Source organism: Oncorhynchus mykiss, chromosome 8, assembly GCF_057628025.1.
Source record: "Oncorhynchus mykiss isolate SJ-2025 chromosome 8, ASM5762802v1, whole genome shotgun sequence".
NCBI classification, from domain to species: Eukaryota; Metazoa; Chordata; class Actinopteri; order Salmoniformes; family Salmonidae; genus Oncorhynchus; species Oncorhynchus mykiss.
This window is the reverse complement of record NC_143029.1, coordinates 43,506,446-43,521,588: the sequence shown is the minus strand read 5'-3', so window position 1 is coordinate 43,521,588 and position 15,143 is coordinate 43,506,446. Positions and strand designations below refer to the sequence as shown.

The following is a 15,143-nucleotide window of genomic DNA, read 5'->3' as shown; positions in this document are numbered from 1 at the left end:
GAGTTTGAAGTTAGGCCTTGAAATGCATACACAGGTACACCTCCAATTGACTCCAATGATGTCAATTAGTCTATCAGAACTTCTAAAGCCATGACATCATTTTCTGGAATTTTCCTAGCTGTTTCAAGGCACAGTCAAATTAGTGTATGTAAACTTCTGACCAACTGGAATTGTTATACAGTTAATTGTAAGTTAAATAATCTGTCTGTAAACAATTGTTAGAAAAATTACTTGTCATGCACAAAGTAGATGTCCTAATCGACTTGCCGAAACTATAGTTTGTCAACACGAAATTTGTGGAGTGGTTGAAAAACGAGTTTAAATGACTCCATCATAAGTGTATGTAAACTTCCGACTTCAACTGTATTACAATTCTCTCAAATGAATGCACTTGAGGTGGGCTTGATTTCGCTTGGAGTATGCACCCTTTTGATGCTATTCTGTTTGTTCCATTCTACCGTATGGAACATGTATTTGACCCATGTCTGGACTAAATCACTTGCTTGTATCGCCCTTACAGGTTGGAGACCACAAGTTCAGTGCCCACAGGATTGTTCTGGCTGCCTCCATCCCTTACTTCCATGCCATGTTTACGAATGACATGGTAGAGTGCAAGCAAGATGAGATTGTAATGCAAGGGATGGACCCTAGGTAAGGCCTCTATAGCCTACTCACTCAGCAGCACTGAGAGTGGAGGCTGTTATAGCAGCAAAGGGGAAACATCTATTAATGCCCATTTGGAATGAGATGTTCGAGGGGCAGGTGTATTGGCTGGACCAGAAACAGCCCATCACCTTAGCCAATATTAATCATTGTAATAACACATTTAAAATCAGTTACAAAATGTTCAACAAAGTAGGCTAAGTGCTTTTTTTGTAAAATGGACCTGTTTTAAAGATGCACTATGCAGAAATTGCTCCGCCATTTCCTGGTTGCAAAAATTCTAATAGTTCACCTAATTTCAGTCAGTGACAAAACAAGCTAGTATAATGTAGAGAATCATTGCACAATCTAAACCGCTGTGAAATATTGTGTTTTCAGCTGTTTGAAGCTGGTGTACAAAACTGAAAGTAAAAGACGCAAAAACTAAAAGGAAGAACTGGAAGCATAGAAATAGAACATACCTAACACTTTTAAAACTTGCTTTCAATGAGAATGACAGATCTGTAACTTTAAATTTGGTCCGGTCACCCAAAAGTTACATATTGCAGCATTAAGTTGATTCGCTCCGCGAAGCACCTGCAACCCAATGAAAATGCATGCGTACCTGTATGAAACAAGAAATAAAATTGTATTTGTCACCAGTGAAATGCTTACTTACAAGCCCTTAACCAACAATGCAGTTCAAGAAATAGAGTTAAGAAAATATTAACTAAATATGCTAAAGTAAAAAAAATCAGATCTATCAAAAAGTAACATGACATTTACATAACAATAACGAGGCTATATACAGTGGGTACTGAGTCAATGTGCCAGGGTACAAGGTAATTTGTAAAGTGACTATGCATAGATAATATACAGCGAGTAGCAGCAGTGTAAAAACAAAGGGGGGCGGGGGGTTCAATGTAAATAGTCCATGTGGCCATTTGATTAGTTTAGTTGTTCAGCACTCTTATGGATTGGGGGAAGAAGCTGTTAAGGAGCCTTTTGGTCCTAGACTTGGTGCTCTGGTATCGCTTGCTGTGCGGTAGCAGAGAGAACTTGGGTGACTGTAGTCTTTGACAATTTTTAGGTCTTGGATGTCAGGAAGCTTGGCCCCTGTGATGTACTGGGCTGTATTGCCTTCCGGTCAGATGCCGAGCAGTTGCCATACCATGCGGTAATGCAACTGGTCAGGATGCTCTCGATGGTGCAGCTGTAGAACTTCGGGGGGCCCATGCCAAGTTTTTGTCGGTGATCAGGCCTACCATTGTTGTGTCGTCAGCAAATTGAATGATTGTGTTGGAGTTGTGCTTGGCCAAGCAGTCGTAAGTGAACATGGAGTACAGGAGGGGACTAAGCACGCACCCCTGAGGGGCCCCAGTGTTGAGAATCAGCGTGGCAGATGTGTTTTTGCCTACCCTTACCACCAGGATCCAGTTGCAGATGGAGGTGTTTAGTTCCAGGGTCCTTAGCTTTGTGGTCCACTATGTTGTTCTAGTCAATGAATACCATTCTCACATAGGTGTTCCTTTTGTCCAGGTTGGAAAGGGCAGTGTGGAGTGTGACTGCGTCATCTGTGGATCTGTTGAGGCGGTATGCGAATTGGAGTGGGTCTAGGGTTTCTGTCATGATGGTGTTGTGAGCCATCAAAGCACTTCATGGCTACCGACGTGAGTGCTACGGGGAATTAATCATTAATGCAGGTTACCTTCACTATCTTGGGAACAGGGACTATCGTGGTCTGCTTGAAACATGTAGGTATTACAGACTCGGCCAGGGAGAGGTTGAAAATGTCAGTGACGACACATGCCAGTTGGTCTGTGCATGCTTTGGGTACACGTCCTGGTAATCTGTCTGGCCCTGCAGCTTTGTGAATGTTGACCTGTTTAAAGGTCTTGCTCACATTGGCTATGGAGACCGAGATCAGCCAGTCGTCCGGAAAAGCTTGTGCTCTCATGCATGCTTCAGTGTTGCTTGCCTCAAAGCGAGAATACAAGGGAATTGGCTTGTCGGGTAGGCTCGCGTCACTGGGCAGCTCATGACTGGGTTTCCCTTTGTAGTCTGTAAAAGTTTTCAAGCCCAGCCACATCCGACGAGCATGTAGTAGGATTCAACCTTAGTCCTGTATTGACGCTTTGCCTGTGAGGGTTCGTCTGAGGGCATAGCGGGATTTCTTATAGGCGTGCATTAGTGTCCCGCTCCTTGAAAGCCAAAACTCTAGCCTTTAGCTCGGTGCGGATCTTGTCTGTAATCCATGGCTTCTGGTTGGGGTATGTACGTACAGTCACTGTGGGGACGAAGTTGTCGTCGATGCATTTATTGATGAAGCCGGTGACTGAGGGGGATGAATCCTGGAACATATTCCAGTCTGTGCTAGCAAAACAGTCCTGTAGCTTCGCGTTCACGTCATCTGACCACTTCTGTATTGAGTGAGTCACTGGTACTTCCTGCTTTAGTTTTTGCTTGTAAGCAGGAATCAGAAGGATATAATTATGGTCAGATTTTCAAAATGGAGGGCGAGGGATAGCTTTGTATGTTTCTCTGTGTGGAGTAAAGGTGGTCTAGAGTTATTTTTTTCTCTCTCTTTGGTTGCCTGCATTAAAGTCCCCGGCTACTAGGAGAGCCGCATCTGGATCAATATGTTCTTGTTTGCTTATGCCCGTATACAGCTCGTTGAGTGCGGTCTTGAATCCTACGACACCAGCTCTGACGCTCGTCGTATGTGACTGGGCTTGAAAATTATTGTGAACTGTGGTGGTAAATAGATATTATTCGTAGCTGTCTATGTGAACTCTCATGGTAGATTGGTCTACAGCTTATCATGAGGTATTCTATCTCAGGCGGACAATACCTCGAGACTTCTTTAATATTAGACCTCGCGCACCAGCAGTTATTGACAAATAGACACACACCCCCACCCCTCGTCTTACCAGACGTAGCTGCTCTATCGTGCCAAAAAACGAGAAGCCAGCCAGCTCTATATTATCCGTGTCGTTATTCAGCCAAGTCTCAGTGGAACATAAGATATTACCGTTTTTTAATGTCACGTTGGTAGGATAGACTTAATCGTACATGGTTTACTCACTCGCTGACTAATTCTCACAAGGCACCCCCGCCCCCTGTATTTCCATCTTTTCTTCACGCGAATGACGGTGATTTGGGCCTTGTCTCCAGGAAGCAGTATATTTTTCGGACTAATTTAAATAAAATATCTTTACCAGTTCGATGTGAGTAGTCGCTGCTTTGATGTCCAGAAGCTCTTTTCGGTCATAAGAGACGGTAGCAGCAACATTAGGTACAAAATTAGTTTAAAAAATTGCGAAAAAACAAACAAAATGGCAGAGTTGGTCAAGGGCCCGTAAAACAGCAGCCATCCCCTCGGGCGCCATTATAATTATTACAATCCATTCATTAAGTCTCTGGATTCATCTCTTCTTATTTGGGTGGGAACCACCAATAAACCCCAATAAAATGTGTTGTTGCTTGACCACGAGACATTTGCGTTCAGTCTGCATGGTCAATGCAACACATGCAACAATGTTGATGACAGCGTTGTTGCTTCTTAACTTCTTATGGTATAGGGGACGCTTGCGCCCCACTTGGCCAAAAGCCAGGGAAAATGCAGTGTGGCAAATAAAATAAAAAATATGATATAAAAATCAAACTTTCATTAAATCACACATGTAAGATACTAAATTAAAGCTACACTCGTTGTGAATCCAGCCAACATGTCAGATTTTAAAAAGGATTTTCGGCGAAAGCATAAGAAGCTATTATCTGATGATGGCACAACAGTAAACAAAGAGGGTAGCATATTTCAACCCTGCAGGTGCTACACAAAACGCAGAAATAAAATATAAAACATGCCTTCCCTTTGACAAGCTTCTTTTGTTGGCACTCCAATATGTCCCATTGACATCACAATTGGTCCTTTTGTTGGATTAATTCCGTCCATATATATCCAAAATGTTCATTTATTTGGCGCGTTTGATCCAGAAAAAAACAGCTTCCAAATTGCGCAACGTAATTATAAAATATTTCAGAAGTTGCCTGTAAACTTTGCCAAAACATTTCAAACTACTTTTGTAATGCAACTTTAGGTATTTTTAAACGTTAATAATCGATCAAATTGAAGACGGGTCTATGTATTGTGTTCAATACAGGAAGACAACAAACCAAGCTACTTTTCAAGTCTTGCGCAACTCTCAACAGTGTTACGCAGTTCCTAGATGGCCGTACTTCTTCATTGCACAAAGGAATAACCTCAACCAAATTCCAAAGACTGGTGACATCCAGTGGAAGCAGTAGGAACTGAAAACATCGTTTCCCAATGACAACTCCTAAGAAATATCGTTTCCCAATGAGAACTCACTGAACAGAGACCTCCAAATAAAATCTGAACGGTTAGTCCTCGGGGTTTTGCCTGCGACATAAGTTCTGTTATACTCACAGACATGATTCAAACAGTTTTAGAAACTTCAGTGTTTTCTATCCAAATCTACTAATAATATGCATATCTTATATTCTTGGTATGAGTAGCAGGAAAATGAAATTGGGCACGCAAGTTTGAGCTAAATAGTGATAGCCGCTAGCTGATAAGTGCAAATGTAGCTAGATGTACAGCCTGATACCAGTGATGGTGTAGGCCTAAATCCTCATGTTGTTTGTGCAACAGTATCTTCTAAATCAAAGAGGAATAGGTGAAGCTTGAATTGGCTACATGAAAAAACAATGAATGTAGCCAAACATTGTAGGGTCCCCTAGGAAACAATGAGCAACACTTTGGTACCTACCCTGTCACTTTGGTACCTACCCTCATCCGTGGCATTTTAATTCGTTTTCATGTCAACTATTTGATTTATTAATCAAATGGCCTCTGGACAATTACTTTACATACCCCCCATTTGTTTTGTACACTGCTGCTACTTGCTGTTATTATCTATGCATAGTCACTTCACCCCTACCTACATGTACAAATTACCTCAACTCACCTGTACCCCCGCACACTGACTCGGTACCAGTACTCCCTGTATATAGCCTTGTTATTATTTTTTACTTTTGTTTATTTTGTTAATATTTTCTTAACTCTTCTTTAGGGTTGCACATTTTGGGGAATATTCAGAGGTGGAAACTATTAATACCATTTAAATGTTGATGTTTTTTGCATTCGATAGATTTACAATATCATATGGAGACAGAAACATAAACCTTTTACCTTATCATGAGTAGACATAATTACAAATGATTAAATCCTTCCAATAGAAATAAAAAAAAGATTTAGTTATGAATTTAACTTGAATTACATGAATTGACTTTCACATGAGATGATTTCACTGAACAACAAAAGAAAGGGAATATTGAATGATCCCCATTGATCCATCTCATCTCCCAAAAACATTTTCAACATACATCTGTAAAATAATAGTCGAGAAACTATAGCTTTGTTTGTCTTCAGGCTTCCTTGTCTTCTCCCTGGACCTCCTCAATGTTCACTTCTTGAACATCAGACTCTGAGGCCTCATCTTCACTGTCACTTTCCAACCTGGATGGCTTGTTGTCAGGCTCAAATTTGCCCGGATGGCCACCAATCTTTCAACCTTTGTATTGGTCAGCCTGTTGCGTGCTTTGGTGTGTGTGTTCCCAAACAACGACCGGTTGCACTCTGAGGCGGCTCATGTTGGTATGATTTGGAGGATGATGGAGGCAACAGGGGAAAGAACCTCAGATCCACAAAGTCCCCTTCCACCAGGTCGCTGATGAGATATGTTGGTATTACTGCTATATTGCATCTCCAAATCCCTTGCTTGGAAGTGTACATCGCCAGACTGCCAAGAACCTTGCCCTCATCCAGACCAAGGTGGTGAGACACGGTATTGTTGACACCATAGGCCTCTGCACCAGACATGATGCTCTTGCCAGCGTACTTGGGGTCCAACATGTACGCTGTGGCATGTATGGGCTTCAGGCAAAAGTTTTCACACTTTTTGATGTATTTCAGAACTGCTGTTTCCTCTGCTTGGAGTAACAGTGAAGTGGGCAGGGCAGTATGGATTTCTTCTCTTACATCTGCAAGCAGAGTCTGAACTTCATACAGGATAGCATTGTCTCCCTCAATCCGTGCAATGGCTACTGCTATAGATTTCAGGAGTTTTAAGCTGCTTACCACTCTCTCCCAAAATACATCATCCCTCTTGATGGGGCTGTCCATATCGGCAGACTGTGATATGGCCATTTCTTGGAGAGACTCCTCCCCCTCCAGGAGACTGTCAAGCATGATGACAACACCACTCCAACGGGTGACCTGTTGCACCCTCTACAACCACTGTGATCATTATTATTTGACCCTGCTGGTCATCTATGAATATTTGAACATCTTGGCCATGTTCTGTTATTATCTCCACCCTGCACAGCCAGAAGAGGACTGGCCACCCCTCATAGCCTGGTTCCTCTCTAGGTTTCTTCCTAGGTTTTGGCCTTTCTAGGGAGTTTTTCCTAGCCACTGTGCTTCTACACCTGCATTGCTTGCTGTTTGGGGTTTTAGGCTGGGTTTCTGTACAGCATTTTGTGACATCAGCTGATGTAAGAAGGGCTTTATAAATACATTTGATTGATTGTTGAACTCTTCATCCAGCAAATTAGTAAATAAAGCATGTCTGGTTGGAGGGGTGTATGCTAGGCGAAGAACATTCAGAAATCTCTTCCAATACACATTGTCTGTGAGCATCAGAGTTGAACCAGTTGCATACACAGCTTGAGCAAGACGTTCATCAGCATTTCTCTGACTACGTGAGCGCTGAGGAAACTTTATGCACTTGGCCAGATGATTCTGCATCTTTGTTGCATTCTTCACATATGATTTCGCACAATATTTGCAAATGTACACAGCTTTTCCTTCTACATTAGCTGCAGTGAAATGTCTGCACACATCAGATAGTGCCTGTGGCATTTTCCTGTAAAGATTAGAAGAAAAAAATATATGTAAATACATTTTTAAAAATGAAACGTATGGAAAAAGGTGAATTTACACTCCTCAGTTTGCAGGCTCAAGCAAGCTAAAACTCACATGGTAGCAAAAAACAACTAGCAGAAATTGGTAACAAGTTAAAAATGATTTAAACACACTTTACTGTAGGCTACTATTTACTAGTTAACCTGTAGTGATGCCCGGCCCGTGAACGGGACCGTTATCATCATCTGACACTAATTAGCATAACGCAACAGACATAAATCTTCCTAGAAAATATGCTTTACAGCCAACGCTAGACAAGCATTTGTAAGTTTATCGATAGCCTAGCATAGCATTATGCCTTGCTAGCAGCAGGCAACCTTGTCACGGAAATCAGAAAAGCAATCAAATTAAATAGTTTACCTTTGATGAACTTCGGATGTTTTCACTCACGAGACTCCCAGCCAAAGTTCATTTTTCCCCCAAAATATTATTTTTGTAGGCAAAATAGCTCCGTTTGTTCTTCACGTTTGGCTGAGAAATCGCCTGGAAATTGCGGTCACCACAACGGCGAAAAATATTCCAAATTCGCTCCATAATATCGACAGAAACATGGCAAATGTTGTTTAGAATCCATCCTCAAGGTGTTTTTCTAATATCTATTCGATAATATATTTGTCGGGACAATTCTTTTTTCACTCTGACTGATTGGAGTAATGGCTACCTCTGTATTTTACGCGAGAATCTCTCTCGGAGCCACCATGTGACCACTTGCGCAATGTGGCTGCCTACGGCTATTCTTCAACAGAAATGCGTAAAACTACGTCACAATGCTGTAGACACCTTGGGGAATACGTAGAAAGCGTAAGCTCGTTGATGGTACATTCACAGCTGAATAGGGAGTCATTGGAACCCATAGGGAGTCAACAGCGAACCTGGGGCACTTCCGGATTGGATTTTTCTCAGGCTTTCGCCTGCAACATCAGTTCTGTTATACTCACAGACAATATCTTTACAGTTTTGGAAACATTAGTGTTTTCTATCCAAAACTGTCAATTATATGCATAGCATCTTTTCCTGACAAAATATCCCGTTTAAAACGGGAATGTTTTTTTTTCTTCCAAAAATGAAAATACTGCCCCCTAACACCAAGAGGTTAACAAAAAATAATGTATGTTATATCAAATATATTCACCCCACCCTGTATTGTAACCAAAACTTACCAGAAAGCATGTAGTCCTTGGCTCAGACAGTGTAGTAGTGTGGGCTCAATAGCATCTCATTAGTGTGCAAGATCTTGAGAATCAGCTGTACGTGTGATGGAAGAAGGCACTGTGCATGCAGAGGGTTGCAATTCCATTGAATTGGGGATTGTTTAACTAAAATATGCCACAAGACCTAGAATTGCCTTGCGTATCCCACAAAAAAGGTTCACTGTTATAAGCTAACTTTTTGATGAATTTAAGCAAAATTCCCGGGCTTAACTTCCCATGGAAAATTTTACGTACATTTCAGGAAATTTACCGGGAGGTTTCCGACCCTACTCTTTTTGAACTGCGCGTTGGTTAAGTGCTTGTAAGTAAGCATTTTATGGTAAGGTCTACACTTGCCCACTATTATTTATATTCTAACTATAGAATTAGAATAACATTCCATTTCCATGATTCCAACAGTTCACCCAAGTGTTTTGATATAAGTCAAATTGCAAGTTCAACATTTGGTTAAAAATAAGGCCTTTTTTGCCCATATTGTGCAGCCCTATGTAGCAGTGTAGAAATTCTCAAATGAGTGCAGAAATGCAGGAAATTATTTTTGTTTGAAGTTCAATTGAACAGTATAAAACAATCAGAATGGAGAAAGACTAATTGAAATCACTTACAATATATGTGTTGCCTCGCTAGGGTCACGCACTACTCATAAATGTAATTGTGTACTTTTAAATCAAAAACATAAAATATTGTCAAATAACAAATTTGGGCCTCCCGGGTGGCGCAGTGGTTAAGGGCGCTGTACTGCAGCGCCAGCTGTGCCATCAGAGTCCCTGGGTTCGCGCCCAGGCTCTGTCGGCTTTGACCGGGAGGTCCGTGGGGCGACGCACAATTGGCCTAGCGTCGTCCGGGTTAGGGAGGGATTGGTCGGTAGGGATCTCCTTGTCTCATCGCGCACCAGCGACTCCTGTGGCGGGCCGGGCGCAGTGCGTGCTAGGCAAGGTTGCCAGGGGCACGGTGTAGCCTCCGACACATTGGTGCGGCTGGCTTCCGGGTTGGATGCGCGCTGTGTTAAGAAGCAGTATGGCTGGTTGGGTTGTGTATCGGAGGACGCATGACATTCAGCCTTCGTCTCTCCCGAGCCCGTATGGGAATTGTAGCAATGAGACAAGATAGTAGCTACTACAACAATTGGATACCATGAAAATTGGGGAGAAAAAGGGGTAAAAAAATAAATAAATAAAAATAAAAAATAAAAAAACAAATTTGGAAAATGCCGTGATATATTTTGGCCATATTGCCCAGCTCATTTCATTGTTTCACACAAGTACACAATTGTAACTTCCAGATAGCTTGCAGGTGCGTCGAAGAGGGAATGAACTTCAAAAATGACCATTTTATAGAAAAGGTATTTACTTTATTTACAGCAGTGCAGCTGTAAATTAGGGGTTTGGCCGGTGGGGCTTTACTTGGCTCATCGCTCTCTAAAGAGTGAGGCTAGCCCCTGTCACGAGTTGAAAAGTGTTTCCTCTGACACATTGGTGCTGCTGGCTTCCTGGTTAAGCTGGTGGGTGTTAAGGAGCGTGGTTTGACGGGTCATGTTTCAGAGGACGCATGACTTCACCTCTCCGGAGCCCGTTGGGAAGTTGCAGCGAAGAGAGAAAAGGGGGGTAAAAGACAACAACAACATGCCTATTTACTCTTTCATCTGACTGCTCAATCCACTGTCTAATAAGCCCAGCTAGGCAATTTATAAACTTGATCTCCACTATAAAAAGCATCTAGACATAATCTCACATTTCTTTTAAACTAACATTTAGTTTTCAACAGCGGAGATATGTATAAACCCTGCTGTCTGTCTCTCCGACAATTAAAACATCGTTTCAATATTCAAATTCCATTCCATAGTAATGAACGTGTCCTGGGAGTCGGGATGAGACTGACAGGAAGGCAGCTTTTCTCAGCCAATCAAAATCATGAATCAGTCAAGTTTTTATGGTTATACATGGTTGAAGTCAGAAGTTGACATACACTTAGGTTGGAGTCATTAAAACTTGTTTTTCAACCACTCCACAAATGTCTTGTTAACAAACTATAGTTTTGGCAAGTCGGTTAGGACATCTACTTTGTGCATGACACAAGTCATTTTTCCAACAATTGTTTACAGATACAGTGAATTCTAAGTTAAATAATCTATCACAATTCCAGGAAGTTAAAGCTTGGTCGCAAATGGGTCTTCCAAATGGACAATGACCCCAAGGATACTTCCAAAGTTGTGGCAAAATGGCTTAAGGACAACAAAGTCCAGGTATTGGAGTGGCCATCACAAAGCCCTGACCTCAATCCCATGGAAAATTTGTTGGCAGAACTGAAAAAGCTGGTGTGAACAAGGAGGCCTACAAACCTGACTTACACCAGTTACACCAGCTCTGTCAGGAGGAATGGGCCAAAATTCACTGAACTTATTGTGGGAAGCTTGTGGAAGGCTACCCAAAACGTTTAACCCAAGTTAAACAATTTAAAGGCAGTGCTACCAAATACTAAGTGACCCAGTGAACCTGAAATAAATAATTCTCTCTACTATTATTCTGACATTTCACGTTCTTGAAATAACGTGGTGATCCAAACTGACCTAAAACAGGGAATTTGTACTATGATTAAATATCCGGAATTGTGTTTAAATGTATTTTGCTAAGGTGTATGTAAACTTCCGACTTCAACTGTATATACAAAATTATCAATAGAAAACAGGTAAAACAAAACAGTGCAGCTAGGTGTGCAGTCTTTCCAACTTCAGTTTGAAGTTGTTGTTTTGTTGGCTAGCTCTCGAACAACAGTGTCCTGACGAGAGCACATTTTATACACCAGGTGAAATCACGCCTCATTAGCTCATTGTTATGGATGTATCCAAATATCATTAGAGAACAAATGCCAATGCAGCTACTTTGTTGTTATTCTGACTGCACTGTTTGTAATTGTCAGTTAGCTGTAGTTGGCTCGCTAGCAATCGAGGGATAAGAATGTTACCAGCCAGTATGGCAATGGAGTATTTAGAACAAACGACTTGGTTGCGTCCATAGATACAGATCAAAAAGACTGAACAACCTGGTTGCATCTTTGGCAACCAAACCAATAGAACGAACGACCAGCCGACTTTGGAAGCAACCCTTGATTTGCGTCGGGACTGTTTCTTCTGGAAGGAAGAAATTGTATTAATAACCTGTTGTATAAAAGTGATAATGCCCTCAAAGCTGGTGTTTGGAGGATATTTTGGCATGGTTTGTCGGCCCTCGACATTGTCTCGAGCCTAACACCCTTGCCAATATATCCTCCAAACACCGGCTTTTGGCATTATCACTTCATTATTCTATGGCTGCTTGTGATACCTACATAAGTGTCAACCCACATTTATTCAAATTCGTTTTTTCCTTGCCAAGAAATGTCCTTTCGTTTTGAAAGTTTGTTTCTTAAATCCTTTTTTATTGTTGTAATGATTTCATGTTTTTTTCATCAATATTTGAAATAACTTGTTAAATACACTTTGACACTTTCATAAAGCACTGTGACCATCCTGTCACTTTACTTGGACTAAGAAAATACACTTTATTACACTGTCAAGAAGTATTATGACCATGTAAGCCAGATAGGCCTATCGGATACAACCCTTATATCAATCAAAAAGAGGGTGTCTTGTCCTGCTCCTGAAATCTGCTGCTGCGTTCAGCCCAGTCATCAGCAACAGAACATTGGGGTCGGGGCATGTTTGACATCAACGTGTGTGCAATTATAATGATGTATGAAGATTATATACACTGCTCAAAAAAATAAAGGGAACACTTAAACAACACAATGTAACTCCAAGTCAATCACACTTCTGTGAAATCAAACTGTCCACTTAGGAAGCAACACTGATTGACAATAAATTTCACATGCTGTTGTTCAAATGGAATAGACAACAGGTGGAAATTATAGGCAATTAGCAAGACACCCCCAATAAAGGAGTGGTTCTACAGGTGGTGACCACAGACCACTTCTCAGTTCCCATGCTTCCTGGCTGATGTTTTGGTCACTTTTTTGAATGCTGGCGGTGCTTTCACTCTAGTGGTAGCATGAGACGAGAGTCTACAACCCACACAAGTGGCTCAGGTAGTGCAGCTCATCCAGGATGGCACATCAATGTGAGCTGTAGCAAGAAGGTTTGCTGTGTCTGTCAGCGTCCAGAGCATGGAGGCGCTACCAGGAGACAGGCCAGTACATCAGGAGACGTGGAGGAGGCCGTAGGAGGGCAACAACCCAGCAGCAAGATCGCTACCACCGCCTTTGTGCAAGGAGGAGCAGGAGGAGCACTGCCAGAGCCCTGCGAAATGACCTCCAGCACGCCACAAATGTGCATTTGTCTGCTCAAACGGTCAGAAACAGACTTCATGAGGGTGGTAATGAGGGCCCGACGTCCACAGGTGGGGGTTGTGCTTACAGCCCAACACCGTGCAGGATGTTTGGCATTTGCCAGAGAACACCAAGATTGGCAAATTCGCCACTGGCGCCCTGTGCTCTTCACAGATGAAAGCAGGTTCACACTGATCACGTGACAGACGTAAGAGTCTGGAAACGCCGTGGAGAACGTTCTGCTGCCTGCAACATCCTCCAGCATGACTGGTTTGGTGGTGGGTCAGTCATGGTGTGGGGTGGCATTTCTTTGGGGGGCAGCACAGAGAAATGCCACCCCACACCATGACTGACCCACCGCAAAACCGGTCATGCTGGAGGATGTTGCAGGCAGCAGAACGTTCTCCACGGCGTCTCCAGACTGTCACATCTGTCACATGTTCTCTGCTTTCATCTGTGAAGAGCACAGGGCGCCAGAGGTAGCCTGACTGCCATTAGGTACCGAGATGAGATCCTCAGACTCCTTGTGAGACCATATGCTGGTGCGGTTGGCCCTGGGTTCCTCCTAATGCAAGACAATGCTAGACCTCATGTGGCTGGTGTGTGTCAGAGTTCCTGCAAGAGGAAGGCATTGATGCTATGGACTGGCCCGCCCGTTCCCCAGACCTGAATCCAATTGAGCACATCTGGGACATCATGTCTGCACCACAGACTGTCCAGGAGTCGGCGGATGCTTTAGTCCAGGTCTGGGAGGAGATCTCTCAGGAGACCATCCGCCACCTCATCAGGAGCATGCCCAGGCGTTGTAGGGAGGTCATACAGGCACGTGGAGGCCACACAACACTACTGAGCCTCATTTTGACTTGTTTTAAGGACATTACATCAAAGTTGGATCAGCCTGTAGTGTGGTTTTCCACTTTAATTTTGTGTGACTCCAAATCCAGACCTCCATGGGTTGATAAATTTGATTTCCATTGATCATTTTTGTGTGATTTTGTTGTCAGCACATTCAACTATGTAAAGAAAAAAGTATTTCATAAGAATATTTCATTCAGATCTAGGATGTGTTGTTTTAGTGTTCCCTTTATTTTTTTGAGCAGTGTATAATATAAACATACTGTTGACACGCAAGCTATGGTGTAATGGAATGTGTTGCCTTGTGTGGCAGGTTTTGGCATTCTAATATAGGTATCATAACCAGCCATAAATTAACCCAATATATGTCACAATTGTAAATATGTCAAGACAATGTTATGACCATGTAACAGCTAATGACAGCTGTTACATGACCATGTAACAGCTGTTATGACATGGTTATGCCAGTTATGACATGGTGTCAAGTAAAGTGTTACCAAAGTAACTAATCGGGGGGGGGGGGGGGTTCTGTACTGGGCCACAGTGCTGCTCCCTTACATCAGGTGTCCTTCTTTTTCCCCCTTGGCAGTGCACTTGAAACTTTGATCAATTTTGCGTATAATGGCCATGTGGCCATCGACCAGCAGAACGTCCAGTCCCTGCTGATTGGAGCCAGCTTTTTGCAGCTGCAGAATGTCAAGGATGCCTGCTGCTCCTTCCTCCAGGAAAGGTGTGTTCTCACATACGCATTATACACGCACACACATATAATTGGTCCTTGAAAAATGTAAATGCATGTGCCATGTGTTGGCTGATTTATATTGATTGATCAAGAGAGAACCTTGTTTAACTTTTGTCTCCCTCACTTCACTTTTGGGCTGTTCAAACCACTGAGGCATTTAATCTCTCTGGGAAATGTGGGATGGTAGCGTCCCACCCCGCCAAAAGTGCTGGGCGCCAAATTCAAAACAACAAAAATCTCACAATTAAAATTTCTCAAGCATACTCATAATTTACATTTCTCAAGCATACAAGTATTTTACACCATTTTAAAGATAAAATTCCCGTTAATCCAGCCACAGTATCTGATTTCAAAAATGCTTTAC

At 42.4% G+C, this 15,143-nt stretch overlaps 1 protein-coding gene across 6 annotated transcripts in view; it reads left to right on the top strand.

Annotated features, from left to right (window-relative positions):
- klhl18 (kelch-like family member 18) overlaps positions 1-15,143 on the top strand; it is a 79,925-nt gene that overhangs the window by 5,111 nt on the left and 59,671 nt on the right. For 3 of the 6 annotated variants that reach the window (XM_036985478.2, XM_036985477.2, XM_090243454.1), the window contains exons 2-3: positions 521-651; positions 14,627-14,767. In XM_036985478.2, coding sequence (XP_036841373.1) covers positions 521-651; positions 14,627-14,767 — 272 coding nt within the window. The remainder of the gene's footprint in view (positions 1-520; positions 652-14,626; positions 14,768-15,143) is intronic. The other 3 variants (XM_090243453.1, XM_036985479.2, XM_090243455.1) reach the window with 1 other exon arrangement.